The 25,967-nt window shown below is 39.4% G+C and overlaps 6 protein-coding genes, 1 long non-coding RNA gene and 1 pseudogene across 7 annotated transcripts; 2 read left to right on the top strand and 6 right to left on the bottom strand.

The window, feature by feature from the left end:
- Window positions 1-57: 57 nt before the first annotated feature.
- Window positions 58-1,521, bottom strand: LOC145711134 (uncharacterized). The gene is made up of 4 exons (XM_081788863.1): window positions 1,350-1,521; window positions 819-1,120; window positions 588-773; window positions 58-544 (listed from the first exon to the last, which is right to left on the bottom strand). Exons 1-4 carry the CDS (start codon window positions 1,408-1,410, stop codon window positions 377-379), a joined length of 717 nt encoding a protein of 238 aa, XP_081644989.1. The 5' UTR covers window positions 1,411-1,521; the 3' UTR covers window positions 58-376.
- Window positions 1,522-2,169: 648 nt separating this feature from the next.
- On the top strand, window positions 2,170-4,332 carry LOC145707017 (uncharacterized). Its single transcript, XM_081784493.1, has 8 exons — window positions 2,170-2,202; window positions 2,248-2,574; window positions 2,635-3,040; window positions 3,090-3,183; window positions 3,223-3,374; window positions 3,415-3,569; window positions 3,826-4,166; window positions 4,207-4,332. The coding sequence occupies exons 3-8, from the start codon at window positions 2,793-2,795 to the stop codon at window positions 4,255-4,257; spliced, it is 1,041 nt and encodes a 346-aa protein (XP_081640619.1). The 5' UTR covers window positions 2,170-2,202; window positions 2,248-2,574; window positions 2,635-2,792; the 3' UTR covers window positions 4,258-4,332.
- Window positions 4,333-4,418: 86 nt separating this feature from the next.
- Window positions 4,419-5,270, bottom strand: LOC145711531 (trypsin-3 pseudogene; annotated as a pseudogene).
- On the bottom strand, window positions 5,271-6,903 carry LOC145695493 (transmembrane protein 106B-like). The gene is made up of 4 exons (XM_081772481.1): window positions 6,746-6,903; window positions 6,261-6,562; window positions 5,612-5,728; window positions 5,271-5,568 (listed from the first exon to the last, which is right to left on the bottom strand). Exons 2-4 carry the CDS (start codon window positions 6,508-6,510, stop codon window positions 5,393-5,395), a joined length of 543 nt encoding a protein of 180 aa, XP_081628607.1. The 5' UTR covers window positions 6,511-6,562; window positions 6,746-6,903; the 3' UTR covers window positions 5,271-5,392.
- A 195-nt stretch (window positions 6,904-7,098) lies between these two features.
- On the bottom strand, window positions 7,099-8,034 carry LOC145695484 (troponin T, fast skeletal muscle-like). The gene is made up of 4 exons (XM_081772469.1): window positions 7,744-8,034; window positions 7,606-7,697; window positions 7,328-7,473; window positions 7,099-7,287 (listed from the first exon to the last, which is right to left on the bottom strand). Exons 1-4 carry the CDS (start codon window positions 7,976-7,978, stop codon window positions 7,185-7,187), a joined length of 576 nt encoding a protein of 191 aa, XP_081628595.1. The 5' UTR covers window positions 7,979-8,034; the 3' UTR covers window positions 7,099-7,184.
- Window positions 8,035-8,747: 713 nt separating this feature from the next.
- LOC145695504 (uncharacterized) lies at window positions 8,748-9,881 on the bottom strand. Its single transcript, XR_014133740.1, has 3 exons — window positions 9,743-9,881; window positions 9,560-9,704; window positions 8,748-9,021 (listed from the first exon to the last, which is right to left on the bottom strand). It is a non-coding gene; the product is annotated as an uncharacterized LOC145695504 (long non-coding RNA).
- Window positions 9,882-13,996: 4,115 nt separating this feature from the next.
- Window positions 13,997-16,768, bottom strand: LOC145711530 (uncharacterized). The gene is made up of 10 exons (XM_081789223.1): window positions 16,645-16,768; window positions 16,364-16,534; window positions 16,010-16,178; window positions 15,214-15,778; window positions 15,032-15,140; window positions 14,834-14,988; window positions 14,733-14,793; window positions 14,554-14,648; window positions 14,253-14,507; window positions 13,997-14,209 (listed from the first exon to the last, which is right to left on the bottom strand). The coding sequence occupies exons 1-10, from the start codon at window positions 16,676-16,678 to the stop codon at window positions 14,132-14,134; spliced, it is 1,692 nt and encodes a 563-aa protein (XP_081645349.1). The 5' UTR covers window positions 16,679-16,768; the 3' UTR covers window positions 13,997-14,131.
- Window positions 16,769-20,205: 3,437 nt separating this feature from the next.
- Window positions 20,206-20,632, top strand: LOC145695233 (vacuolar protein sorting-associated protein 4A-like). Its single transcript, XM_081772236.1, has 4 exons — window positions 20,206-20,237; window positions 20,286-20,375; window positions 20,417-20,512; window positions 20,555-20,632. Exons 2-4 carry the CDS (start codon window positions 20,292-20,294, stop codon window positions 20,618-20,620), a joined length of 246 nt encoding a protein of 81 aa, XP_081628362.1. The 5' UTR covers window positions 20,206-20,237; window positions 20,286-20,291; the 3' UTR covers window positions 20,621-20,632.
- The last annotated feature ends 5,335 nt before the right edge of the window (window positions 20,633-25,967 follow it).

Raw genomic sequence — 25,967 nt, 5'->3', positions numbered from 1 at the left:
TCGCTTGGTGTCGCTTATTCGGGCTTTAGTTTTCAGGGCAATCAAAAATCATTGGTATAAAAGTACTTTTGTTTATTAATTTCACCTCGGAAGAAGACTGTACAAGTATAAGACTGAATACCACGGCACTCCCACTTATGCCGCAATTCAAGAACTCACAAATTGATAGAGTAGGAGCAAAGGGAACTCGCTGGATTAACAGATAGTTAGTTAGAAATAGATGTTTTTGTGCTCGGTTGAAAATAAGGATCCCGCCCTGATTATCATATTAAGGAGATGTCTCTAGAATATAACTCAGTCGCGGGATCCTCAAAAAATAGTATAAAAAGGTTGGTGATAACAGGTTCTTATCACAGGCCTAGGAATAATGGCTCATTTAAGCCTGGAGCATCAACCAATCGGAATACTGTCGGGCGAGTTTCTTGTTGTCCTTGATCAGGAACATGTCGGGGCAGAGGGGATCGTAGTGCTCCTCCAAATCGGCGTAGAAGGCGAAGAGGACCTTGTTCTCATCTGCGAGTGCTCGTTTTTCAAGTCGCTTGCGCTAGAAGGAAGGGTTAGGGTTAGGAAAGGGTCTTCCAGCTTACCTTAGCTTCTTCTTTAGCTGCCTTGGCAGCGGCTTTAGCTTCTTTCTTGGCTTGTTTGGCGGCGGCGCGTCGAGCGTTGGCTTCGTCGCGCTTGTTTTGTCGCCAGGCTTCCCAGTCGGCCTTCTTCCATGCCTTGTTGTCTTCTTTGGCTTGTTTTTCTTCGACCTTGTTCTTGATTTTCTCGTACTAGAAAAACCCGTTAACGATCAATTTTTTCTTAAGATCACTTACCTTGGCCATTTCTTTGGTCAAGTTTCTGGCCAATCGAGCTTCGGCTTTCTCCTTCTCCTTCTCAGCCTGCATTTGCGCGGCTCTCTCGATGTACTGTTCTCGGATCTTCATCGCTGTCTTGTTCCAGAATCCAGCTTCGAGATCGTCGGTTCCGGGGCAAGCATCCTCGGTGGGGACGCACTTGATCTTGCATTCTTTGCAGGCGGCGCGGGAGTTGAACTGGGCGTAGTCTCGGGGATGAGTGTATCGAGAGCAGACGATGTTGTCTTGATTGTGCCACTCGTTGACGGCGGCGACGTGGTCTGAAAAAAATATTAAAAAAGGCGATTCTGAGGATGATTTTGAGCCAAAACAACAAAAACCTTGTCAATTTTGTGAAATTGTCAATTTTTGGAGTCAAAATTTTCGACTCAAAAAGCTAAGAAAACGTCTGAAACGCCATTCGTCTGATATAATAAGGGTATCAGTACATAAAAATTTTATTTTGAAAAAATGAAGAAAGCCGTCGAAAATTTTTAGATCTCTGTTTACCTTCACATTGGCCACAAATATCGGCGCTGGCGAGAGCGAAAAGACTGGCGGAGAGTTTCATCTTGATCTGGGAGGTGGTTGGTTGCTTTCTTTTTTAACTCGTATTGAGTCTTTAAAAAGATACGATTTGGTTCGTTTTTCCGTTGTTGGAAGAACTGGATGCTTTGACACCGTTGCCGCTTGGGTTTATATACATTCGAAGTGGCTGGTAATAGAAGCCCAAAAAGGGGCTCACCTGATAATCCTCGGTGAGTTGGAGCGCGCGCGCCCCGTCGCATTTCATTTCTTCAGACGTTGCAAAAAATCGGCGACTTTGGAGACTCTAAAGACGTATCGCTTACCTGCGCACTCAGCACTTTGAACATGCGCTTTTCTTCTTGGACAAGGGATATCTCGCGATTACTTGGGGAGATGAACAAAATGCGCTGACCGGAAATAACGTTGCCCGTCTTGGCTTTTCTATATGAAAAAATTCTCCAGAAGTAATTTCATTTTTTTGAATCTAGAATTACAATGTAATTTAAAATCTTAAAATTGAATTTTTGTTAAAATGAAAAATAAATTATGAAAAAAATACAAATAAATTTTGAAAAACCATGAAGAATATTTTTAATTATTTATCAAAAAATAATATTTTATCAAAAAAATCGAGAAAATGATTGATAAATCCTCACTTCCCGTAAAACCGACGAGTCAAAATTCAAAAAGTCCCGTTTATTACCGGCTTCAATCAACTTCCCGTCCAAAAATACCTTTTACGATCGCTTTGAGGTTGAACCCTTGGCACTGGGCTCAATCTCTTTCATTTCACTTTTTTCGGCGATTTCGAGAAGTCAAGATCATGAAAATTACGGTGAGAGAAAGAGACTATTTTCATTCGAGAACTTCTTCAATTTAGGCTTGTTTGCAAATCGGCCTCGCTCATGGACTCCTCCAAAACGGCGGCAAAATCACAAGGCGAAAAAGAATCCACCAAATAGACATTCAAAACGACGATCCAGAGTCATTTTCTTCCGACTACTCGAGTTTTGTCCCTGTGACATTTAAGGATTTTTCATCGCACGGGCCAGTGGTGTCCAGTGTCTCCAGTTCGGATTCTTTTGATGATTCGGACTTTGAGAGGGATGAAATCTGCTCTCCTCATATTCCGATCTGCGAGCCGGAAATGCAAACGTGCACCGCGGAAATGAAAAAGGAGGAGGATTGCTCCTGCGACTGTGTTCAGGTAAAGCGAGAAAATCTCAAATTTATGGCTCAAATGACCCCCCTTTTCCTTAAAATTAAGGAGCCGCCATTGCCTTGCGAACTTGACATTGCTGTTCTCGTCGATGTCTGTAGCTGTTCCATCGATGTCTGGAACGCGATGAAAAGCTACCTTCAGGACCGTTTCTCAAAGTTCCACTTTTTCAAAAATTTTTCTCCTTTGAAACTCGGTAAAAGACAATGATCAAAAAAATCGACCGCGATTTCGGAATTGGGCCCGAAAAGGCACGAATCAGCATCATCCAATACTCAAAAGATACAGAAGTCGTTACGAATTTCGTCGAAGCAGCGAGCTACATTCCAGATATGCTGATCAACAAAGCGAGAAATCTGGAAATGGACAAGTTTGTTGCTCAAGGAAGCTACGTTACAAATGGACTGAAAAATGTGATTGAAAATTTTGCCGACGCAAGAGAAAACTCAAAACGGTATGTCCTCCTAGAATAATTGCTTATTGATAATTTTGCTTTTTTGAAGAGTTTTGCTAACAATCACAGACGGCTACAATCACCCATCTGTTTCCGTGGCTGACATCAAAGGGGCAATGAAACTGCTCCATGACGCCATGGAGGTATTCTCCCCTCCTTTGCTCGTGGAAACTCGTTTTTAGGTTGATGTCCATACAATCGCCCGAGGAGACCATTCTATCATGACGGAAAATGAGTGTGCTGCGCACATGACTTCTGCTCAAGCAGTTGAAATTTGCAAGAAACGGGCTGCTACGCTGAGATATCTGAATGGAAATGACCCGCATATTGACAAGTAGGATTTTTCCCCCGAAACCCTTTGTCCCGATTTTTAGGTACACAGATGCATGGGCAGCAAAAACATTCGTCGACAACGTAATCAGCTTGTGCCCCAAGCGCGAAAAAGAGCAAATCCACTGCGACTGCAAATGCCCCCTTCCTACTGGTTGCCAGGGCGAGCGAGGACCCGCCGGTGTTCCTGGCGAACAAGGTAATAAAAGCACATAAGTGTTACACAAGGGCTCCTTGTTCCAGGAATTTCACAAGTTGTAATCGTTGCTTGATCCCGCGGAGTAGACTTCAGCCTGAAATGCAAAACTCCAGCTGCGGCTTTGCCCTTGATCCGGGTTATCCACGCGACGGACTTGTGTTACTCCTGCTGACGAGTGAATTTGAGAGCGTTTCTTTTCTTTTCTTGCTACCATCGAGTCTTGACTTTGAAACTCTTCTTAGTTTTTCTCATTCAGGAAAACGCGGTGAAAGCGGTTGCACTGGTGAAGATGGTCTTCCCGGTGAACAAGGTCCAATTGGTCCCGTCGGCCCGATGGGTGTTCCCGGTCGCGATGGTCAACCAGGCTTCCCAGGACCAAAAGGTGAACCGGGCAAACTCGCTGATCATGGAGCTCACGGACCGAGAGGCGAGAAAGGACCAGCCGGAGAGCAAGGACCCAAAGGACTTCCCGGGTCATCCGGAGAACCTGGTGATTGCGGACGACAAGGGCCACCTGGAAAATCTGGTCGCTGTGGAATTAAGGGAATGCCTGGCGCTAACGGACCAAAAGGCAAAGCTGGCTATATGGACTCAAACGTAAGAAAACGCACTTGATTCTCTGTAAATTTTTTTCAAGGAACTTCGGCGCCAGGTTTTCGCAATCTTGGATCAACTGAAACCGCAATAAGAAAAAACCTCAAAGTATCAAAATTTTTTTTGAAACAAAACTCAAACTTCCTGCAAATCACTATCCTGCTCTTTTTTGACAAGTTAATAAAATATGCAACATTTTACCGAGGAACTTTCCAAATGTGTCGAATGCAAATATTTCGAATGGCAATTCGTCGAAAGTTATATTTTAAAATTTATTATCATCTTAGAAAAAGAACTGTTATTGTTTTTATTGGGCATCAATCCAGTTCTTGAACATGGCGACATCAGTGTAGACACCTGGGTATTTTGCCTGAGCGCAGCCGTATCCCCAGGAGGTGGCACCGACGACCTGGTTGTTGTAGGTAACTGGTCCACCAGAATCACCCTGGCAAGCGTCTTTGCCTCCGACATCCAAGATACCGGCGCAGAACATTCCCTTTAGGATCTCTCCGTCGTATCGGTCTTTGGTGTTGCAGATGTCGTTGGAGATGATGTTGACATTGACGCAGTGGAGTTCGCTTGGGTAAGCGGATCCAGAGGTCGAGGTGTTGCCCCAGCCGCAGACTCGGACCTGAGCGCCGTTTGGCATCCATTCCTCGTTTCTGTGAGGAGGGAGGGAGATTGGAGTGACGTAGGTGTCGACGGTGAAGGCGGAGGAGAAGAGAAGAACAGCGATGTCGTTGATCAAAGTTCGGCTGTTGTAGTTGGGGTGTCGTCGGAAAGTAGAAACGGTTCTTTTCTGGGTGGTGTTCTCGTTGACTCGAATGTTGTGAGCACCTGCGACGGCGGTGACGCCACTGTTATAGAAGCAGTGGGCGGCGGTGATACCCTTGGAGACGAAAGTGCCGAGGGAGCCACCGCAGAAGTGGGATCCACTTCGCTGGAGAGAGAGGATGTATGGCTCAGAGTTGGGCTTGACAATGCTGCCGCCGATGATGACGGGAACGGGGGACAGGGCATTGGTGGCGGCGAGGATTCCTGCGGCGAACTAAGATTTATATGAATATTCTCTAGATACGTTTTTTATCGAATTCGCCTTACCTTCATCTTGTTTCAAAAGATATGCTTGTCAAAGCCAAGTAAAATTGCCGATTCTTCTGCCATACGGAGTTTTTCTCACGAATAAAAGTAATGACGAAAATCATTCAAAAGGAAACGTTTATTGGAAATTATAAAACACATGTTATATCAGAAACTGCCGGGCTGCAGTTTATGTAGCAATACTGCTGCAATGCCGTCTGCTGGACTGTATCGTGGACTGTAACGTTCACTGTGATTTCGAAGTGGATGACCATCAGATGAGGTCCGCTCGCGTCCGGTTGGCAGGCTTCTACTGCATAAGGGTCTGAAAGAGCGAGATAAAGGAGAATAAACGTTGAGAAACTCACTGATTTTACTCGTGACCGCGGCAGGAATGGTCGTATTGAAGGTTCCTTCAGATCTGGAATTCACATGACCAGGTTTCAGGAGCTTATTTGATCCAATGATGACTCCTCCAAAAAGAACTGAATAAAGTCTAGTCAGCGTCTTGTACGGGTATAATCCGACTTGGGTTATTTTTTGTTTGTTTTTCATTTTTTCTGACAGTTCACGCAATTCTACAGATTAAGAAAGCAGCGCGCGTCGAGATAAATCTGCTCACTTTTGACGCACGGCCAGGGTATCGGCCAAACGAATGCTTTATAAAATGAATGATTCAAAGAACCCGAGCCCATTCTCAATTGAAAAAGTTGAAAAAAGAACAAAAAAATGAATCTTTTTTTCTTATTTTTTTCATTTTGCTTTGCCCAGCTCAGGTAGAGAGACTCAAAAAAACTGAAAACTGAAACACTTTCTTTAGTAAATCCGACCTGATCTACAGAATCAAATTCAACCGCCTCCTTCGCAACTACCCTTATTACGTAACAAGCGTTCGCCCTGGTTCACACAAATCTAAGGCGAAAATTGCGACGACTGGAAGAAAACTTGCCGAGCTCAAGAAACGCCTTCTTTTTTCAAGAAGAGCTTTTTAAAAATTAATTAAAAAAAGAATCTTACTTTCAAAATCAACCGCAGAAATTTCTCCTGTTCGAAAGTTGCAATTGTCCAAATGCAATGGCACGGTCAGGTTCATCAAAACTGCGCCATGAGCGTTGGTCGGCTCAGTGCAGGGCGGCTCCGTTCCATTTTGGGGGCAAACGATGACGGAGTCACGGGAAGGTGTGCGCATTGAGACCATGACGACTCGAGGGAGGAGGAAAAAAATAGCGAGGCCTCCGACAAGGCCGCAGACAACGAGGACTACCATCCCGCCGATAAAGAGATTTCGCTTGTCGTTGCGAGGTTTTAATCGATCGTCACTAGAAAATCAAATCGAAAAAATTTCTAGATCAAGAAAAATAGGATCATAACTATATTTTTTAATTCTATTTTCTTGATTTTTTAGTTATGTGTTTTCGCCGAAGTTAACTATGTAAGAATGTCTTCAATTCTAGCTAAATCCCATACCTACAACACCCTATAGGCTATAGCATTTGTGATACCTTGCAGGAACGAGCGCGACAAGCTCATTTAAATTCTTCCTCGCTACTCGCCCGATCCCTTGACAAGTCGGACAATTGGTATAATCTTCTCTTCCCTGAAACTCTTCATATTCCGATATCGTCGATGCACCTCCTTTTTTCTCTTCGAAAAAATTCGGGTTTTCCATTTCTTCCAAGATAGCCAGTTTGCCCTCGCTCATGAAATGTGCGAAAACTGTATTTGCTTTGAATCGGAGTAGAAAAAAACGAAGCTCAAAAAAGCCGCGTTTGAAAAATGACGAAAAGCCGCAAGCGGCTTTTTACAAAGTTCCTTCTTTTCAGAGCTTGTAAATAAATTTTGTGATGAGTCGAGGTTTTAAAAAAGACACGATAGTAATGTATTTGAAGCAGAGTTGTATGTCAACACCTAGAGAGGTCAGAATAAAATCGTGAGAAAAAGTTACTTCTTCTTTTTGGAAAGCTGCGACATGACCTGGTTGACGCGGGCGCGGTGCATCGTAACGTAGTACTTGTGGTGGTTCTGTTTCTGCTCGAAATCGCATCTGAAAGAATATTGCGGGAGCGATGAGAAGAGAGTCCTACCGTTCGGATTCGACTCGGTTGAGGTGCTCGTAAAGATCCTTGACCTTTTCGAGGAGCTTTTCGGCGGCCAAATGGTCGATGTTCAGCGGCTTTCTTCGCTCGGCGAGAACCTTCTTCTTTCGTTCTCGCTCGCCTCGGCCAGTTCGCTAGGGATAAGTTAGAAAAAAGATCAGATAAATCTGAAAGTATTGATGGAACAACAAAATTCTTCGAAAATTTTTCTTGAAAAAAATTTTTTTTTTGAGTAAGGGTGTCAATTTGTATAAAAACGAATTCACCTGTTTTGCTTGAGCTTTGTATCCACCGAAGGATTGAGAAAGAGCCTGCATAGCTTCCTTCTTCTTTCGCTCTTCTTCTTCTTTTCGAGCGGCTTAAATAATCCGTCAGAAACCCCTCTAGAATCGATCTTTTCAAACCTTCTTCGGCGGCTCGTCGATCCTTTTCGAGCTGTTCGGCTTCCTGTCGAAGTCGTTCTCGCTCGGCTCGCTGCTTGAGCTGCTGCTCTCGGTATTCTTTTCGCTTCTCAATTCGGGTCTTGAGCTCTTCGAGTTCTTCTTCATCCTTTTTTCGCTGGATGAAATGAGCCTCGATGATTCTCTTCAATTCAGAGAGATCCTTCTCGAGGCGCTTTTTGACAAAATCCTCGTCCATTTCTTATTCTGTATTCAAAAGAGAGGAAAGGATAAAGAGGTCCTTGTTCCGAGTAGAAAGCTAGAAGCAATTTTGATGAAGAGGAAATTTTCTGAATTTCATAAGAAAGCTGCCCATATTTTTATTGTTTATTTATATGATACCCTTAATATATTCATTAAATAATTTGATGTAGGAATTTTCGAGGATCATATTTTTTTGCGTTGAGCTGGAATTAAGTTTTTTTGAGATTATTCAACTGTTGATGAGTTGTTTATTAATAATAAATTATAATGCATGAAGATAGAGACAATTATGATCGAATGAAATTAGACCGGGTTTTACAGTTAATAACCCGCCAAAATTCAGACCAAGAAGAATCATCTATTTTTTTATGTTTGCCAAAATTAATGTCTAGAGATAATTTTTCAAAGAGGATTTTTTCAGGAAAAACAAATTCTTAAAAATCTACCTGTGCGAGTCTCTTTCTCAAGGGAAAAAGAAGAACAAGCCCGTTGTGAGTTTCGTTCTTCCTCGCAGAGGTGGGGCTTATCGCCGCCCAAGCACTGACTCCCCCAGTGCCTCTGAATACACTTCAGCTCTAGAATCATGCTTGATTTGTGTTGCGCACTTGTCATGACTCAAGCAAACTATTTTTGGGTTATTTAGAGAGGGGTTTTTTGGGAAAAACAATTGTTGAATTTAACTTCCTTTAGATAGATAAAATTAAAGAAAAATCATCATGTATAAATCTTTGTTGAGTGCGTCCAGCGGTTCTACTTACTATTACTTTCTTGATAACGATTGTATTGTGTCTTCTTGTGCATAAGAAAATAAAAAACTCAAATTTATTCAATTCATAAATTATTTATGGTCTTCTATCATTTGAAATATCTGCAGACTATAAATACAAACAGTATTTGTAAAACAGATTTTTTGGTTTTAAATTTGAGATCTGTCGGCTTCCAAGCATCTTCTGATATCATCAATTTGTCGCTGTCGTCTTGCCGGGGCCCGGGCGGAGAGATAGTCCAAAATTTCCATCGGATTTCGGTGCAAGTTATCTTCAAGTAACTATTCTCATTTCTTACGAATAAAAGAATTTACCGGTAACGTTCTGAGTTAGGGTGGGTCACTTTTTAAACATTTTTCGAGCCGCACTTTCTTTTTGTGCTCATTTGAAAGCTCTCACCGTGCTGATCATTTTGAGCACCCGAACACCTCTGTGCACTCCCGGGAAAGTACTTTTACAGACTCTAGAAAATCGTGAAAATCGCGAAATTTGGGCCGAATTTGGCTCAATTTTGCTGGATTTGGGCATTCAAAATCTCAGCAGTTTTTTTTCCTGCCATTTCCCGGGGAAGTTTCGGGTACCAAAATGACCGGCTTAACGAGTTCTTTATGATGATACAGTAAGATCACGTGTACTGTCAGCGGCTTCCGGTGTTATTCTAGAAAAACCGTTTTTTCGACAAAATTTTTTTCAAAAATGAGGGATGAAAAAATTTTTTGATCAGTTTTCCATGGAAAGCTCTTTATTGGGGTAAGAACAAGCATCTTACAAACAAAAATCGAAATCGAAAGACCAACCCTGAAAGTGACCCACCCTATTCTGAGTGGATCCATGAGCGAGCAAAATCTTCACGCACTCAAAATTCAACCCTTCCACAGCATGATGAAGGGCCGTTTTATTGTACTTGTCCCGATGATTCACAGGAAATCCACTTTCGAGGAGGTTTTTTACCATCTTCAATTTTTACTTTTCCGATTTTTTAAACAACGAACCTGGACATCGCCCATTTTGGCAGCCGTAAAAAGGTTCCTGTCGTACATCATATTGAAATCTTTGTAGTGATACGACATTTTTCTTTCTCTTTGATTTTGTTTTCAAGATCTTGAAGTTTTGATGGCTAGTTTCTATGGCGACAAAGAACAGAAATTGCTTCGCAAATGAATTTTTATGCAAATGCTTTAACTTTTGTCGAGAAAAAGCGAGAAGAAAAGCATGAGCCAACGAACAAAACGGGATGACTTTTTGTTTGAAGTTTTGCTCGTCGCGCCCATTGCTTGACTTTTCCCTTAGAAAATGGGGTCTTTCTTGATTTCAGAAGTGTTTTTTCAATAATTTCTCTTCTCGAAAAATGAATGCGAAAGGAATATAAAATGAAGGTTTTGAATGGGGCCGCGAATTGGCGGGCCTGGCGATCATCTCGTCTTTTGCATCGATATAATGCGCGCTAGACTTGCGCGGCCGGATAAGCCAGATTTTCGAAAAGAGATCCGACGATCGATTTCACTAACTAAACCTTTTTTCATCACACGGCGCTAGCTATATATAATATTTATTATTAAAAAAATAAGTTGTGGAGAATTTTCTTTACTAGAATTTTATTGATTGAATGAATAATTTTCCCAAATAAATTATCAAACAAATGACAAAGAACAAGAAAAAAGCTAAAAAAAATTTTCGGTTTCAATAAGATTTTTGCACAAAAGAAATGTGATATCCAAGATTTGGCTAAATTAAGGTCGCGTTCTGTAAAGAAAATCTGTCAGGGAGCGACAAAAAACTGCAACATCTCATTTCTACTTCAACGAATAGTCGACCTTGACCTGGTTTGACATGAGAGGAACATGGATCGTCGTCTGTTCCGAAGAGCTGTTCTTGAAAATGAATGACTTGTCCTCTTCATCAAATCCGTACAAGCACATTGCATGCTTCATATTTTCCAATCCAGTACTAAAAATCATCGTTTTTTGAAATTAAAAGGAAAGAGCGTACTTGACCGGGCAGACGAGGGTCTTTTTCTGATCAATAGCACTGAAGAAATCGCCAACAACGTCGAATTGTTTAAGCTTTTCGGATACTTTGTCATATTCCGTTGGGTGGAAAAATATTTCAAGAAGAGGCTGAACTTGTCCGATCTTATCAAGTATCGGTTTCAGGCTTCCAAGAAGATGAATTCCTCAATAATCGTTGAATTTAATTATAGGAATGAAGCACTGCACCTTCTCGCTGCAGAAATGTCGGTCTGGCGAGTCTTTGCATCACGTGATAGAGAAGCGCTGCTTGAATTTCGCTTTCATTTGCGTTGATTTTCGTCGGAATCACGGTCATCATCAACTCAGATCTAAGCGTCTACAAAAAACAGTAAGTCGAAATATATATTCTTTGAAACCTTGTGATGCGACGGATCATCAAGAACCGCGAAACAACCTTCTTTCGCGGTATCGGAGAAATTTTCCAATCCTTTTGAGCCGTTTTAGAAAAAATATATTCGAAAAATCAAGAAACTGAGTTTCAAAACGACGCCTTTGATCATTTCTCGAAGTGAAGATCGAAGCATACTTGCGGTCGAAAAAGCCCAGCATTTGAAAGAATCACCCTATTGAATAATTCTTATAGTTCGAGTGTTTTTAAACCTGGTCATGGATTGTTTTGCTGATCATTTTCGTCGTCTTTTAAGGATGAATATAACGTAATTATTCAGTTTTCAGACTATATCTTGTTTTATCCGGCCTTTGATAATTCTTCATATGACGTCAAATGACTGATTGAACTCAAGATATTCACCGTTGAAAACGGACAGTTCTCAAAAACCTCTGCTCTTCTCTTCAGATCATTTGAAATACTCGTCTCCGAAGCCTCCAAATCATCGTTGATTCCAAGATCTCTTATCGTGATTTTGCTCTCATCTGTGAAAAGAAGTTGCTCCACCGTCAAGAAATCATTTACCTCCCGGATGCTAGGCCGGACAGCTGGATCGTCCGAGATCATGTTCGAAATGAATTTCGTCAATTCATGCTTCTGAACAATTTTTTTCGCCGATCGAAGGCTATCATTGTCCACTAAAAATAGAAAATTCAAAAACGAACGGGATTCGACTGCTTTACCTGGAAGAAGAAAGAGCTTAAAAGCCAGCTGCAAGTCGTAAACAGAAAAAAGTATCGACATGCCGAGCGAGTAGATATCAGATACATAAGGAATCGATCTGGTCAGCACCTCAGGCGCCATGAATAAGGGTGTACCTCCGACAATTCCGGCCATTCCGAAATCTGCAAGTCGAACAGAAAGCGCTCCAGTGTCGCCCTCTCGCTTCAGCAGGATATTTTCTGGCTTCACATCGCCATGTGACAAATTTTGGTCTCCGATTGCTTTGATAGCCGAAGTGACCTGTAGAAAATAATTCAAAAAGGAAGCCATATTGAAGTCGATCTTGCTCAATGTCGTGTCGCAGAGCTCCGAGACAATGACGAACTCGTCCTTTCCATTTCGATGTTGCAGATAAAAATCGAACATTCGCAAAACATAAGGATGATTGATTTCCCTGGCGATGTAGAATTCCGAAGCTTGCATTGTAAAAAGCTGTCGCATCTTTTTTTCGCGCAACGGGTCCATTAGCTTTTGCGGCGCTCCCTTGATGATTTTGAACAACTTTTCAGTTATTTGTCGATTCGGGATGAATTTCGCTGCCGCCTTTTTTCCATGCCAAGTGCACTCGAAAACGGATCCTTGCCCGCCATTTCCGAGGAGGTTGGTTTTCTCGATGAGCTGGCCAATGAAATACCGGAGGGATGGAATCGCTTGATTGCAATTTTCGGGACACTTTTCGTTGCAAGCAATATCGTACCAGGAATTGTACGTTGTTGTTAAAGGAGCTCCATCGGCTGCGAATTCGGTTACGTATTTTTCAACCAGCTCATCGTAAAGACCAAGTTGCTCGATTTCTTCTTTGTTTTTGATGTATGGGGAGGAAATGAAGAAGATATCTTTCTGTAGTTTGCAATCTTGCAGATCCTCGTGCGCGTCGAAGGCATATTCCGTGAAGTACCAGTTGAAGAAGTTTCCAAAGGAAGGCAAAGTATGTGGAGTAATGAAAGGATTCAAGCCTCTTTGGAGTATTTTTTTCATGAGTGGTTTGTACATGATGTAGGGAGTCTGATTGAAGTAGCTGCAGCAGTTGAACTCGAGTTTTGGGAATGTTTCCAACAGAAAGCTCGAGCATCCATAATAATAAAGCGTGGCGTAATAAGGTAATGTCAGTCCAACTTGAGTTGGAATCTCAAGAACTTCTTGCCCCTCCTCAATCGACAGATCTTTCAGCATTTCTTTTATCAAGTAAATAAGGGTTTCATCATTCGAGAGCTGCATTTCGCGAATTTCATCTTTTGAATATGAACAATTTCCGATGATAACTCTTACGACGAACTCGTTTGGGGCTGTGAAAATAGTGTATCCGCCAATATTGTACGCCCAGTCCATCGTGTCTTAACATAATTTAATCACTTTTTTTATGAAAAAATTTCAGCTTACATTCTTCCCATAGAGAATGTTTGAGAATCGAGAAATTGTAAGTGAAGCTTGCAACAACTCTGAAATGGCTTGGAACGGCACCATTTTCTATGTCAATCTTCATGAGTTCCTCGAAAATATGCGGATCAGTGTTTTGCGGCTTGAACTCATTTTCACGATTGCTTTGATTCATGACCAAATATAGACCTTTGATTGATGTTGATTCAACTGAATAAAGAACCGGTCAAACCTGCATATCCTCCGGGAAGGTAGAGTGTTTCGTTGTTTGGGTCAATGCGATAAAGTTCTTTCTCGAGATCATGGAATAATTCTTCTTCAAGGCAGCCTTCGTGATGTTCGCCAATAAGATCCTTCACCTTTCTATACACCCGTATCGCTAGAATCATATCATCTTTTGAACATCTTGTGATAATCGAGTCGAAAAGGAGGAGCCTCCCAGCTGATAATTCAGAAATCTCTTTCATTACAATTTTTATGAAAATCAGCAAGCTCAAACGCTCTACCAGCAATATCTCGAATGAAGCTTCAGCTCAGAGAAATGGCTTCAGTGTCCTAATTTTACTTATCGATTTCTTCCCATCCTTGATCATTCCAACTCAAGACGAGTTGATGCACTGGAATAGATACTACAAACGATCACCAAAAGACAACTCTCGATTATTTTCAAGTCCTATATATGAATAATTTGAAGCTATTCAAAGAATATTTACAAGTTTATTGTCGTGCTTGAGGTTTTTCAAGCGAAAATGGTTGTTCATTTCATCAAGTGATTGCAAGCTGATATTTACAGTTAAATTTCGAAAATTCTCTTTTTTAAGATTTTTCGGAAAAAGCTCAATTTCGAGGCTTGAGAGTTTGAATTATTCACAGAAAACGCTGAATCGTTTTGGCCACCAGGATCGCTTCCAAGGATTGCAAGTGATTTTTGCATGATTTGGCTGAAAGCAGCTTTATAACTGTAGTTCTGCTTCCATTTTTTACCGTCAGATTATCAGGGCAATAAAAATGGCAGGACATGTCCTCGCAAAAGTAGCTGGCTGGCTGAGCAATCTGGACAGGAAGGTACCCGCATGTTTCTTCGGCAGTTGAGCCCATTGATCTCATTGCTTTCGAATTTTTCTTCACGACGCAGTTGACCCGAGCGCGTCTAGGAATAAATTTGCCTTTTTTCGACTTACCTGTTGATCGCTGGCATTTGATTTGAGACAGCGTAGGCTCCATGTTTGGATTTTCGCACTAAAAGTTTTTTTGTCATCAGTTTTTTTATGGTAAACTTGCTTACAGTGAGATCGCATTTGTCGTTTTTGCAGTCAATATTAATCGACTCTGGCAATTTGAACTTTTTCGTCACGTTACCGCAGCTTGTCATTTCGTTTCCTAAAAAATGTCAGAATCTCGATTAACTCTCTTGTCTTTTGAACTCCAGTTTCTCCAGCCATCATCTATTTTGTCTTTTTTTACCTCTTTGGATGACCTCTTCTTTGATCGATTTTTTCTTTTCTTCCATGCAGAAAATTGGTCGCTAGAATTCAGTCCCTACCTGCGTTATAAACAGTACCTACCTTGAGTCTTTTCGGCACGAAATTCTTCCACTTCTTATTGCACCCGACTTTCGAGACAGAAGGTTTCATCCTTTTTGGGCAGAAAAACTTGCATCCGATTTCGTTGCAGCCGACCTGGACGTTTTTTGCTATCTTGTAGTTTTCCTTCGGATTTCCTTAAAATGAGATTGGGAAGAGGGGATGAAAAATGGGTCGAACCGCAGAAGGAATGCATTTTGGTGAGGCCGACAACGGGACTTCGTTCTGTAGTCGTTGTTGTTGGCGGAAGGGTGGTTTTGACTTCATCAGGAACGACGATCGATTTTATCTAGAAACTCGGCTGATTATTTTTTCTTTTTCAAAAAAGGCCTTTTTCATAAAGATTAAATGCTCTTCAATACCCAGTCGATATAAGAAGATGTCCTGGTATAAACGCCGTAATGCCCAACTCTTGCACATCCAATTCCCCAAGAAACGATCCCCCGCAGCATCGGCTTATCATCTTCGACGCAAATCAGCGGTCCTCCAGAATCGCCCTGGCAAGCGTCGATTCCTCCCTCTGCATATCCGGCGCACATCATTTTATCTTCGACAACTTCGTTTTTCGGAAAAGCCGCATCGCATACTGTATTGTTGACGATCGGCACTTGAGTTTCTTGCAAAATTCTAGCGGTATTTTCCATCTCTCCGATTCGCCCCCAGCCGGCGACGTAGCAAAGCGGCCCTTTTCCTAGTGGGATTTTGTCGATTCTCGAGCCCTTGTCTGGCAGACAGACTGGCTGAGCAAAGACGTGAAAGTTGATGGAATCTTCGAGCTCGAGGAGGCAAATGTCGTTTTTGAGGGTGAATTGGTCGAATTGAGGGTGAAGGTATTTTTCTTTAATATTGATCGTCCTGGCTCCCATGTCAATTTTCGCTCGATCAAATTCGCTGACGGTCACTTGCAAGAATCGATTATCTGAAACTCTTTAAAATGGGTTCGACAAGACATTTTGGATGATTTTCAATGTTACTTGAGTCAATCCTTAATTTTGATAATTTGAAATAGGTCATTAAAGTTAAAGCCTTCCAATTTGAAATTTTCGCAAGCTTGGGAGTCCCAACTTTAATGACCTACAAACCAAATAATCGAATCATTGAAGATTGAGTCATTTTTCGAAGAAATGTCTGATTGAAAAAAAAGATGTCGCGCCCTGCCTGCAACAATGCGCCGCGGTCAGGATCCAGTTGCTGGCGATTATGCTCCCGCCGCAGCCGATTCGAATTTTGACGATGAAGGGCCAGGCTTCTCGTTGGACATCGTAGCCGCCGACGATTCGCTCGGCCAGTCCTTCTTTCACCAGTGGAGTGTGGCATTTCAGTTTTGCTGAATTTATGTTTGTCGAACGATTATTTTTGATAATTGTTAAAAAGGGGTCATCGTTACTAGAGGAATATTGCTAATCAATAATCAAGGTCTTTAAAAATCATCGTAAATAATAATTCAAATAAAAATCCGATACATAAAAGAAGAAAAAAAATTATGGTTTCTTCAAATCAGTATTTTCTTACGTGGTAATCTGTTGGCAATGTCCAAATCGTTTACTGACAATTGTGGCGTTTTTCCTTTTCCATTTCCTTTTTCAGCAAAAGCGTCTCTTTCGGATGATAGCGCGGCAGGACGCCGCTGAATTTTATCATATGTTGGTGGCCCAAGCTCGATTTTCTCCGATTGTTGAAAGCCTTAAAGATTAAAGAATAATTGAAGCGATTATTTTAATTTTAACTGCTATAATGGTTTCATTGACATTTTCAGATGTTTTTTTGTAAGCTAGAAAAATTACTGTAAGAACCTGTAACCAATGAGAGAAGCGCGAAAAGCTTCATCGTTGATTTTCCTCTATGTTTCCTCTTTCTCTTTCTCTCTTTTACAAAACAAAAAATTTTTGAATAAAAAACTTTACAAAATTTATTCTGATTGAAGTTCCGAAATAAAAAGATAAGTGCTGAGGTGATAAGAAACGGTCAAAATGATAAGCGGAAAGGGGCGCTGTTCGGCGCTAGAGAAAGCCACGCCGCGAAATCGGACATTTTTTTCGATGGGGAGGCTTATTCCTGTAGTAAAGAGCTCCTCGGGCCGTTCGTCCTAGGAAAATGATAAAGGCAATAAGTTTGAAGGAGGATGACAGTGTATCACTAATACACTGATATCATTGATACTGTCAGTATCAGCTTTCGAGCAACAGATAAAGGGATAAAAAAGGGTTGAAGAAGGATGAAAATATGATGCTCGCCAAGACGATCATTTTGAGCTATCACAAGCTATTGTATCTTAGACGAGTCGAAAATGCTCGGGCGGGAAAGTTTTGGTACTTGGGACTTCAGTCACGTGCCATGAAGGTATTTCTTCGGAAATTTCATCTTTTTCCGGGCGCATCTGGGATAACTTTTAACGCTCTTTTCAATGAGCAAATAAAATAGGGGGTAAGGATTTCACTCAGAAGTCTTGGAGGTCTGGTTGGCCGACTCACCTTCCATTTCCCCTTCAAAATAACCGTTGGGTAAGTAAAAAATAAGCTCCTTCAAATATATAACAGGTAACGTTGTTTTTTTAATTTTTTTGTGCAGATTAGTCCTAGACGACCCCATGAACCCGAGTTTATTTTTACGTCCAAGGCCCAATGAATCATTATCTGATAAAAATTATAATATTAAAATCACCTTTCGTTATGTTAAAATCAACTGTACCTGATTGATTCGGCACTTCAAGAAAATCGGCAAATTTCAAAACTCAATTTTTGTAAGCGAAATCGACCGTCGCAAATGCATTTTGGAATTGACTTCCGGTCGCGAGTCATGTTCATTTCTTCAGAGTTTAGAATGGCCATCTTCGACGATGTCACAGGAAATGTCCGTCATGCTCAAAAGGCGAGTTTCCGAATCAGTGAGAGAAAAACGGTATTTCTGATGAATGCAATAGTGGTCGACTGTTGGGAGCACCGCGTGAAAGCTGCGAAATTAACAATTACCAATTATACATAAATTAACGCGTTTTTGCTTATTACGGCAGTTTTCCGATTTCAAAACTTGAAATTCGCAAAACCTGATTTTGAAAAGAAGAAAATTGCAATTTTTCTTTTTTTTTCATTTTCTAAGAAAAATTTTTATTTTATTCCTTTTTTTTAAATAATTATTCAATATTCCAGTATAATAATTATTTCAGAAAAAATATTTAATTTCGAAATCAAAAAATTGAACTTTGAAAAAAAAATCGATAATTTCGTTTTAGAACTTAAATTTTAGAAGATCATCTTTCAATGTTAATCGGTCGCCTCTATCCTAGGGCTCCAGAAAGCTTATATTAAATTTACATAAAATGACTGCAGCCCCGTCATTTCATGAATTTTTTGAGGTCAAATGAATTAGGTCATAATTAAGTTCTTTCAATTGAACTTGGAATAGCATTAAAATAAGAAAAATAAGGGAGTAACTTTCTTTCGATTTTGGAAATAACGATTCTTCGAAATTTTGTTCCCTGTTCGTGGCAATTGACTGGATATTCTTGTAACGACTGTTTCAGCTTGAAACAAAAAAGCCACATTTTCTTTTCAAAAAGAAAATTTTGCAGCGCGGGCCTTTCATGTTCCAAATGAGATCTTCGACAAGCCATTAGCGGTATCGATACGAGAGTCTTTTAATGCTCCTTGCGCAATTGCTCACCCGTGTCTTGCTCGTCACGCTTCTTTAGAAATATACTCACCATCTTATCTTCTGCAAAAAAATAATATCATCGTTTGCAAAAGGATCGATGTTTGATCCAAGTTGGTGCTACAACTCTGGCATTTGAAGCGTGATGAGCTTATCAAAACTGACGTGTGAAGATCTCGAAGAAGCCAAGTGGTATTTTGACTGACTGTAACAAGGCGAAAACCGTGAAGTTGGGGTTTTTCGGTATTTGAGCCGAAAAACAAGCATTTTTAATGGAAAAGAAAGATCGAATAAGAACGAGCATTCGGAACATTGAGAAAATTCGGGGACATTCGGGGACATTCGGGACATTTGGGACATTCGAGGACATTTTGGGAACTTCGGACACATTCGGGAGGTTCGGGGACCTTCGGAGACATTCAGAGACATTCAGTGACATTCAGGACATTCGGGGACATTCGGAGACATTCGGGACATTCGGGACATTCGGGGACATAACAAAGGCATTCCGAATAAAAACTGAATCTAACCCATCATTTCGTTATGAAATTTAATGACTTCTTTATCGTCTCTTTCACTTTCATTAGCGTCAATTGTCCGGTTAGCTTCCAATTATTACGTATTCTATGAACCCGTGTCTCATCATCTGTCATTTTGCGGTGCTCATTACGCCTCGATCATAGCTCTAGAAACGTGATTACGCCAGAAAGAAGTCTTAACAAGAATTTCGCCCTTTTTTCGATTAAAAATTCTGAATGGACCAAACGCGAAAATTCACCATGCCAAGCTTGTCAACTGTGGCCAGCGTTCTAAGCTCGACCGTTTGTAGAACCAAATAGACCGGAAATGTTTTTGGCACCAGCTGCCGACTATTATTTCCGAAGGGCCTTTTTTGAAGACCGCTGTGACCAAAGATTTTGACAGGAATTTCGAGGAAAATTGGGCTTCCTCGAAAATTTTCAAAAAAAAAATTTGAAGAAAAAAAAAAGATTTTAAAAGAAATAATTTGGGAAAAAAATTGAAAAATAATTTTTCAAAAAAAAAATCAAAAAAATATTTTTTCAGAAAAAAATTAAGAAAAAATATTAAAAAAAAACCGGGTGTTTTACCCTTTGATAATCTTCTAAAGTTTATGAGTGCAAAATTGACCACAAAATCACGAAACCGAAGACGGCATTAATTAAGACCGTGGACTTATTATGAAGCGGTTTTCTCGAGGTCGATTAGGAGAAAATGCGGGTGTTTATGATTTTCCGCGAGAAGACCTCAAGATCTTTTTCTCTTCAAAGAAATTTTGAGTGCGAGATTAAGGGGATGAGGAAAGGGCGAGAGCGGAAATAATTCCGTTTTTAAGGAGATTAGAGGTGGAAGTGGCCTTGAGTTGTCCTAACAAGGAAGTATTGGGCTTCGATTTCGCGCCCTGATGTAATCTCGCTACCACAGATATTTCACAGCGCAACCGCCGAGCCCATGTTTTCTTCTTTTATAATCCAGACTAGACAGCCCTTTAAGATTTCAGCATTTAAAAGGCTTGTAAAGTCGTGTTCCAAATCATACCCAAGGGTCTTTAATTTATAATGAGGTGTAAAGAGTTCTTCGAAAAATTGGGTGTAAAACAGCAATTATTGCGAATAATAAAAATTTTTCGAGAATATTGACCTCTCGAGAACGAGTTGTTTGTTCAGTCGTATTTTAAACATAAATTTTCGATAAAATAAATCAGAGAAAAGGTGAAAAGGTAAACTTTTATTGGACGAAAAACAGAGTGAATATTTTTTCATTTTAGTCGAAAATGACGATGTTACAAAAAGCTATCGAAATCGTCACAAAAGCAACCGAAGAAGATGAAGGAGGAAACTACGCTAAGGCTTTCCAAGTGAGTTTTGTTCCTTCTAATTTTATTTATTTCATTTTTAGCTATATCAAAATGGCGTCGAGCACTTTCTTCATGCAATCAAGTACGAAGCTCAATCTGAAAAAGCGAAAGAGACGATTCGCGCAAAATGCGAAGAGGTAAAGTCCTAAATGAGACGACTTTCTGAATAAATTTCTTAGTATTTGGAACGGGCCGAGAAACTCAAAAATATTGTCAACAAAGAAGAAGAAAACTCGAAAAACTAGAATAAATTGAAATCATGAATTGTCAAATCTTTTTGATTATTTTAATAAACCAAAAAAAAAGAATAATTTTTAATTGATGATATCATTTTACACGAGTGTTACGAGCTGTTACTGCATTTAATTAGAAAAAAATAACGGAAAAGCGTGAGAAGCGCAAAAATACAGTCTTTTTTGCGAGTTTCGGGTGATCGAATCAGCTTATTTTTTTGATGAACTTCGAAATTACGAGCAAATACAATATTTCTTGTCTCGTAAAAATGCGGTTGATACACAAATAACACCAACTAGGAACAAAAATGACAGTCGACATTTCCCGAGGAATGTTTGGGACCTTTAAGAAGACCCTCAAGTTAAATCTTCACTTCATTTTTGAATTGATAGAATGAGTATCGAAGAAGATGACGAAGGTTCTCTTACCCAGCTGCCAAAGATAAAAATTCAGGTTTCAGATGAAGATATAGATAATCCTTATATAAAAAAATATCAGTGCTTGGATTGCCACTGCTTTGGCGTTTTGAAGCAAAAAGGGGGAAACGTTTATTTGTTTACTGAGGATATTTTGTCGACACGAAGTATTCACACTCAAAAAGCTGATTTAAAAAAGGAAACGTGGAAGAAAAAAGTGACAGAAAAAATGAGCTTGTCAAAACATGGATTCGCTACAGAGAAACAGCAATACAGTTATTTAGGCTTTGGCTCTCTATTCTGGATAACTGTGATGATTTTAGGTACACTTATCTTTAATTCAAATTAAGTTTAATTTGTAAGCCAATGTTTCTTCGTTGGAAAAATCAAGAGGAGTAACAACTTTTCTGACATCGACTTGCAATCGAAATTATAAAAAATGTGTTACGATTGCAAACACTGATTACTGCGGATACTTGATGAAAAAATGCAAAGAAACGAAAAATTTTAGCCTTCCCGAGCCAGTTTCATTGATCAAGCAAGTTAAGGCAAATTCTCCTTTGTTCACCTCCGAGGAAAATGAAATCAACCTTCAACGCTGTAAAAAGAAAAAATTTTACGACGTCAAAATATGCCGGCATTTATGCAAAAAAACTCTTGTTTTGGAATCAAGAAGGATGATTTCAAATACGCCCTGTGAGAGAATGTGCTATCAGCTATCAAGATCGTTTGATTCTGCTGGAGAAGTTTGTCCGTTTGAAAAATATTGCAAAAATGGATGCCCTTGTCCTTATTATGACTGTGAAAAGTTTGAGTCACGCCAGGAGTTAATCCCGGTTTTCGATCTAGAAAATGGTGAAGTGAAGCTTCTATCTGAAAACTCAAGTGAAGAGAATTTATCTATCGAATGGATAACTGGGCGCTGGGAAGGGCGTCAATCACGGATTAAAAATTTTCCAGTATTTCTTTCAAATATGATAAACAATTCAAGCGATTTAAAAATGAATGTTCCTAAAGAGTTTCTTTCTTACGAACGGTTTTTTATAAGAATTAACTTGTTGTTATTTTAATCGAATTATATTCGGGGGCGGATGGTGCCGGTATCAATCCAAAATACTCGTTGTAAGAGTATCCTTGCAGTTAAGCCGAAAAGCGAGTACTTGTTTTTTGATGAGTCAGATAAAATGCTTGACTAAGGAACCATAATGGTATTGGCACCGTCCGGCGCCAATTAATACTAAAAATCACAAAAGTCAACTGGTGCAACATTTCTGGCAGGAGAGCACTTTCTCGTAGACGCACTTGGAAATATCTTGACAATCTCAGAATCAACTGATTCTCCGATATTTATTCAAAACAAAAATATCAATATGTAAAATTTATACAACTTTATATGTCTTCTTTATTATTCTTAAGGAAATATTTTATTTTTCACTTTGGCTCATCGATTGGTACTCATTTTATAGAAATTCGCCGTCCATTGGACAATGGTAAAAAAGTTTTTCCCGTCGTTGTTATTTGATCAAGGTCAAAAAACTCGTCATATATTAATTTGACGACAATAATTTATTGATTTATTAATCTTTTAAATTATTAATCATAAAGAAATTGCTTTTTATAACTCAAATGAGAATTTTTTGAGCATTTTCTAGTTCTCCTACAAAAAGATCTGATAAGTGTTTTTACTTCGCCCCAGATTATAACTTGAAGCGATTTGAGGAAGCACAAGGTTACATAGCAAGCAATCACTTTAATGTAAAAGTGTCATCAATAAGTTTCCATGGCGTCTTTCATCTGATGAGCGTGATGATTGGTGACAGTTTTATCAAGTTATCTACAACAATTGCATTAAATAAAATACGCCGTAGCGAAGAAATCGAAAAAGGCTGGCGGAAAACCGAGATTAAACTTCCAGCAGAATACAGAGATCTTGATCCAGTCCATCTTGTACCTTTGAAAAGGTCATAAAGGATTTTTTTAGCTAAGGATCTCTGTTTCTTAAAAATGATAAATCCTCGGAAGATTGATGATGAGCGTCTTCTTATTCTTTTAATAACTCGAAGCATCGCTCTCTCAAATACGAAATATTCTATTCTATTAGAAGCGGGAGGACAATATCTTACACTCGGCACTGAATGGATTGGCTCACTTGTTGAATACAATAAAACTTCTATCTGTGTTTCTAGCTTGATGGCTTCGAATGATCCGAATTACACTGACCGACTTGGAAACAACAACGATGAATGCGAGTACTATGGGAATGCATTCATTGTGAACGACAAATTAATGATTCAAAACTATGTATTTGATACGACCTTTTACTTAGAGTATGATTTTGGAAGGGATTGACTAAAGAAAGATATTTTAAAAGGTGTTTTTTTATAAAAATGACTTTCTTATTTTCAAGAAAAACTGTTAAAAATTCCAAAAATGAGAATTGCATGAGATTGACTTCATCCAACAAAACTCAAGCATGAAAATGCACGTAACAAGCAACCCTTATTTCGCATTTCACGATGATGTTTTTCCTGCGTTCGCGAAAAATATTGCCCGCCAAGCAGCTTTTCCTTTCTCAACGAAAGCAGTTTTTAGATCATACAAAAAAACAATTATTCCAGACAGTTTCAAGAAGAAAAAATTTTCCTCTCTTGCAGAGTTCGAGCATATATCGAGTCTCAATTTTAATTCTCATGGAACAAAATTCTTCGATTTTGAGATCAGTATCAAGGTACAGTGGTGTGTGGAGTTGGTGCACCCTTAGCGAGTGCTGCGTTGGTGCACCCCTGACCCGCACTTTTTCTATTGTTTTCTTCTAGAAGTAGCAAAAGTGAGTGCTGCGTTTGTGCACCTTTTGCCCGCTATCTAGGGGTGCACCAACTCCACACACCACTGTACGCCAGGCGGAGGACGCAATTTGTTAAATATTCACTATTGAAACTTGAAGACTTTTCTCACGTTCAAACATCAATTAACTTCCAAATCGCGTTCAATCATATCTATTTTTGGAGTTCCAGATTTGAAAAATTACAATCATAAAGTAAAGGCCCGAATCAGATTCAAATCAATTCCGGTGAAGTTGGCCCCGTCCAAGAGGCATATCTGATGGTACTAGGAGTCCTTTTTTTAGCGCATTTTTCGTTCAAGTAACACCCGGGCTAATTGTATACTTTCCTCTGGACCGGGCGTTAACAACGGACTAAGAATACATTATGAAATTATTTACCATGACCTTATAAGATATGCTTTTTTCTTGAGGTGACAAAACATCGGAATCTTTTCAATTTTCGTTACGCTTCTTAAATAAATAGCATTTTTCGCTAACTCCATCTAAGCTAAGTTACTTCCCCTTTATCATCAAATTCATAATTATTTCCGAAATCAAGGCTTCAAAAAACGCTTTGATCAAAAATCCGTTCAGCACATTTTTCCGTTTTGCCCTGAACGGGCAGAACGGTATTCGGGTAAAACACCATCGGGGCAGAACGGCAAAACTGGCAAAAAGGTTGATGCCTATAATGATCCACATAGGATTTTTTTTAGATTTAAAGAATAATCATGTTATTCTAGGAAACGAAATCAAAGTCCAAAAAGACAAACATCATGGAATGGCGATTTAATGACGGCAAAATATTTTTTGGTCTTGGTCTTTTTCAAAATGGCTCCTTTTGGATCTACTCTGATTATAATCCGGAAAAATTTGTTTTTAACACCACTCTTATCGGAAAAATGGAAATGGAAATAACATCGAACTCATCAGAATCCTCAGCCGAGATCTTTATAAAATTCAAGGAAAACAAAAGTTTAATATTTTCTCTCTCTTCGATGTAAATGCATTATTTTTAAAGGGGGTTAGATATAAACGAATTTTCATGAGTGATTAAAATAACATCATACGAATTCTGTTCATCCACATCTGATATCTTCAAATCAAAAATTCCTGGTGTTTCAGTATAAGTGGCATGCACGGGTCCCGCCCCTTCGAAGTTCTTCAAGACAGAGCGAAAACGCTGCCCGATTTTTTCTAATTTCAGAAGGAACTAAAACAAAAAGCTCTTCTTGATAGCGCACGAGTCATTCACGCTCGAAAAGGGCGGCACTCATGCACGCCACTGTAAGGCTAGAGGCATTGAATAAAAATGAGGTTTACATGGTATAATCAGGAAAATTGGGACATGAAAATATAGTTTACAAAATTTTTAAAAGTTTCAAGAACAAATAAAACCTCATTGATGAATCGTGAGAATCGATTGTCGGATTTTAGATAAAATATTTGAAAAATTCCCATCTCATGCTATTGCCTCAATATCTTGATTTTTTTACTTATCTTTGAACACGCGATTACGCAAGGTTTTTTTGTGCAGAAATCTATTAAAAAAGCCCATATAAAAGCTAAGAGTCTCTTTTTTGTGGCAAAAATTGTGTCGGCTTTATCCTTCAAGTTTCGAGTAAACTTAAAAAACCAGAGTGAAAAATTTAGACGAAAACACGATTTTCGGAGCCTCCGATTTTTTTCAATTTGCAATTAAGAAGAGGCTCTGAGCTTTTATTAAAGCTAAGAATCATAACATTTTATTTATGGGAACTGCTTAAAAAAGTTGTACAAATCGGAAAAACTAAATTTTAACGTCACATCATAAAATATGGCCATTTTAAGTGATGTTTTGGGCAATAACTTACCTTTAAAAAAATTGATTATAGATTGATGATTATTTCAAATTTTATAGTCCTTAAGGGGGTCCCCCACGATTATTCGATTTTTCGAATTAGAATATTTTCTCTTCAGATTTGAATTCCTCATGCAAAAAGCTGCAAAAAAGGTCTCTAGCTTTTTTCGATTGTTGTAGAAAAAAGTGTCTAAAATTGAATCTGAAGTGGCCAATTTCGACGAATCTGCAGAAAAATCAAAAAATAAACTCCTATTTACTGTTGTCTTAGGGTCTCT

Source organism: Oikopleura dioica, chromosome 1 (genome assembly GCF_907165135.1).
Source record: "Oikopleura dioica chromosome 1, OKI2018_I68_1.0, whole genome shotgun sequence".
NCBI classification, from domain to species: Eukaryota; Metazoa; Chordata; class Appendicularia; order Copelata; family Oikopleuridae; genus Oikopleura; species Oikopleura dioica.
The sequence above is the reverse complement of the archived record's forward strand: the minus strand, read 5'-3'. Positions and strand labels throughout refer to the sequence as shown.

Coding starts and splice junctions, on each gene's coding strand:
- LOC145711134 (XM_081788863.1), bottom strand. CDS start 1,410: ATGAAACTCTCCGCCAGTCTTTTCGCTCTCGCCAGCGCCGATATTTGT. Junction 1,121..1,349: donor TATTTGTGGCCAATGTGAAG/GTAAACAGAGAT, acceptor TATTTTTTTCAG/ACCACGTCGCCGCCGTCAAC. Junction 774..818: donor TGACCAAAGAAATGGCCAAG/GTAAGTGATCTT, acceptor GGGTTTTTCTAG/TACGAGAAAATCAAGAACAA.
- LOC145707017 (XM_081784493.1), top strand. CDS start 2,793: ATGATCAAAAAAATCGACCGCGATTTCGGAATTGGGCCCGAAAAGGCA. Junction 3,184..3,222: donor TGCTCCATGACGCCATGGAG/GTATTCTCCCCT, acceptor ACTCGTTTTTAG/GTTGATGTCCATACAATCGC. Junction 4,167..4,206: donor CTGGCTATATGGACTCAAAC/GTAAGAAAACGC, acceptor ATTTTTTTCAAG/GAACTTCGGCGCCAGGTTTT.
- LOC145695493 (XM_081772481.1), bottom strand. CDS start 6,510: ATGGTAGTCCTCGTTGTCTGCGGCCTTGTCGGAGGCCTCGCTATTTTT. Junction 5,729..6,260: donor TTCTGCGGTTGATTTTGAAA/GTAAGATTCTTT, acceptor GACTTTATTCAG/TTCTTTTTGGAGGAGTCATC. Junction 5,569..5,611: donor CGCGGTCACGAGTAAAATCA/GTGAGTTTCTCA, acceptor TCGCTCTTTCAG/ACCCTTATGCAGTAGAAGCC.
- LOC145695484 (XM_081772469.1), bottom strand. CDS start 7,978: ATGGACGAGGATTTTGTCAAAAAGCGCCTCGAGAAGGATCTCTCTGAA. Junction 7,698..7,743: donor TCGACGAGCCGCCGAAGAAG/GTTTGAAAAGAT, acceptor GGATTATTTAAG/CCGCTCGAAAAGAAGAAGAA. Junction 7,288..7,327: donor AACCGAGTCGAATCCGAACG/GTAGGACTCTCT, acceptor ATATTCTTTCAG/ATGCGATTTCGAGCAGAAAC.
- LOC145711530 (XM_081789223.1), bottom strand. CDS start 16,678: ATGAAGCTTTTCGCGCTTCTCTCATTGGTTACAG. Junction 16,535..16,644: donor GCTTCTCTCATTGGTTACAG/GTTCTTACAGTA, acceptor TTAATCTTTAAG/GCTTTCAACAATCGGAGAAA. Junction 14,989..15,031: donor CAAAATGCATTCCTTCTGCG/GTTCGACCCATT, acceptor TCTCATTTTAAG/GAAATCCGAAGGAAAACTAC.
- LOC145695233 (XM_081772236.1), top strand. CDS start 20,292: ATGACGATGTTACAAAAAGCTATCGAAATCGTCACAAAAGCAACCGAA. Junction 20,376..20,416: donor ACTACGCTAAGGCTTTCCAA/GTGAGTTTTGTT, acceptor TTTCATTTTTAG/CTATATCAAAATGGCGTCGA. Junction 20,513..20,554: donor TTCGCGCAAAATGCGAAGAG/GTAAAGTCCTAA, acceptor TAAATTTCTTAG/TATTTGGAACGGGCCGAGAA.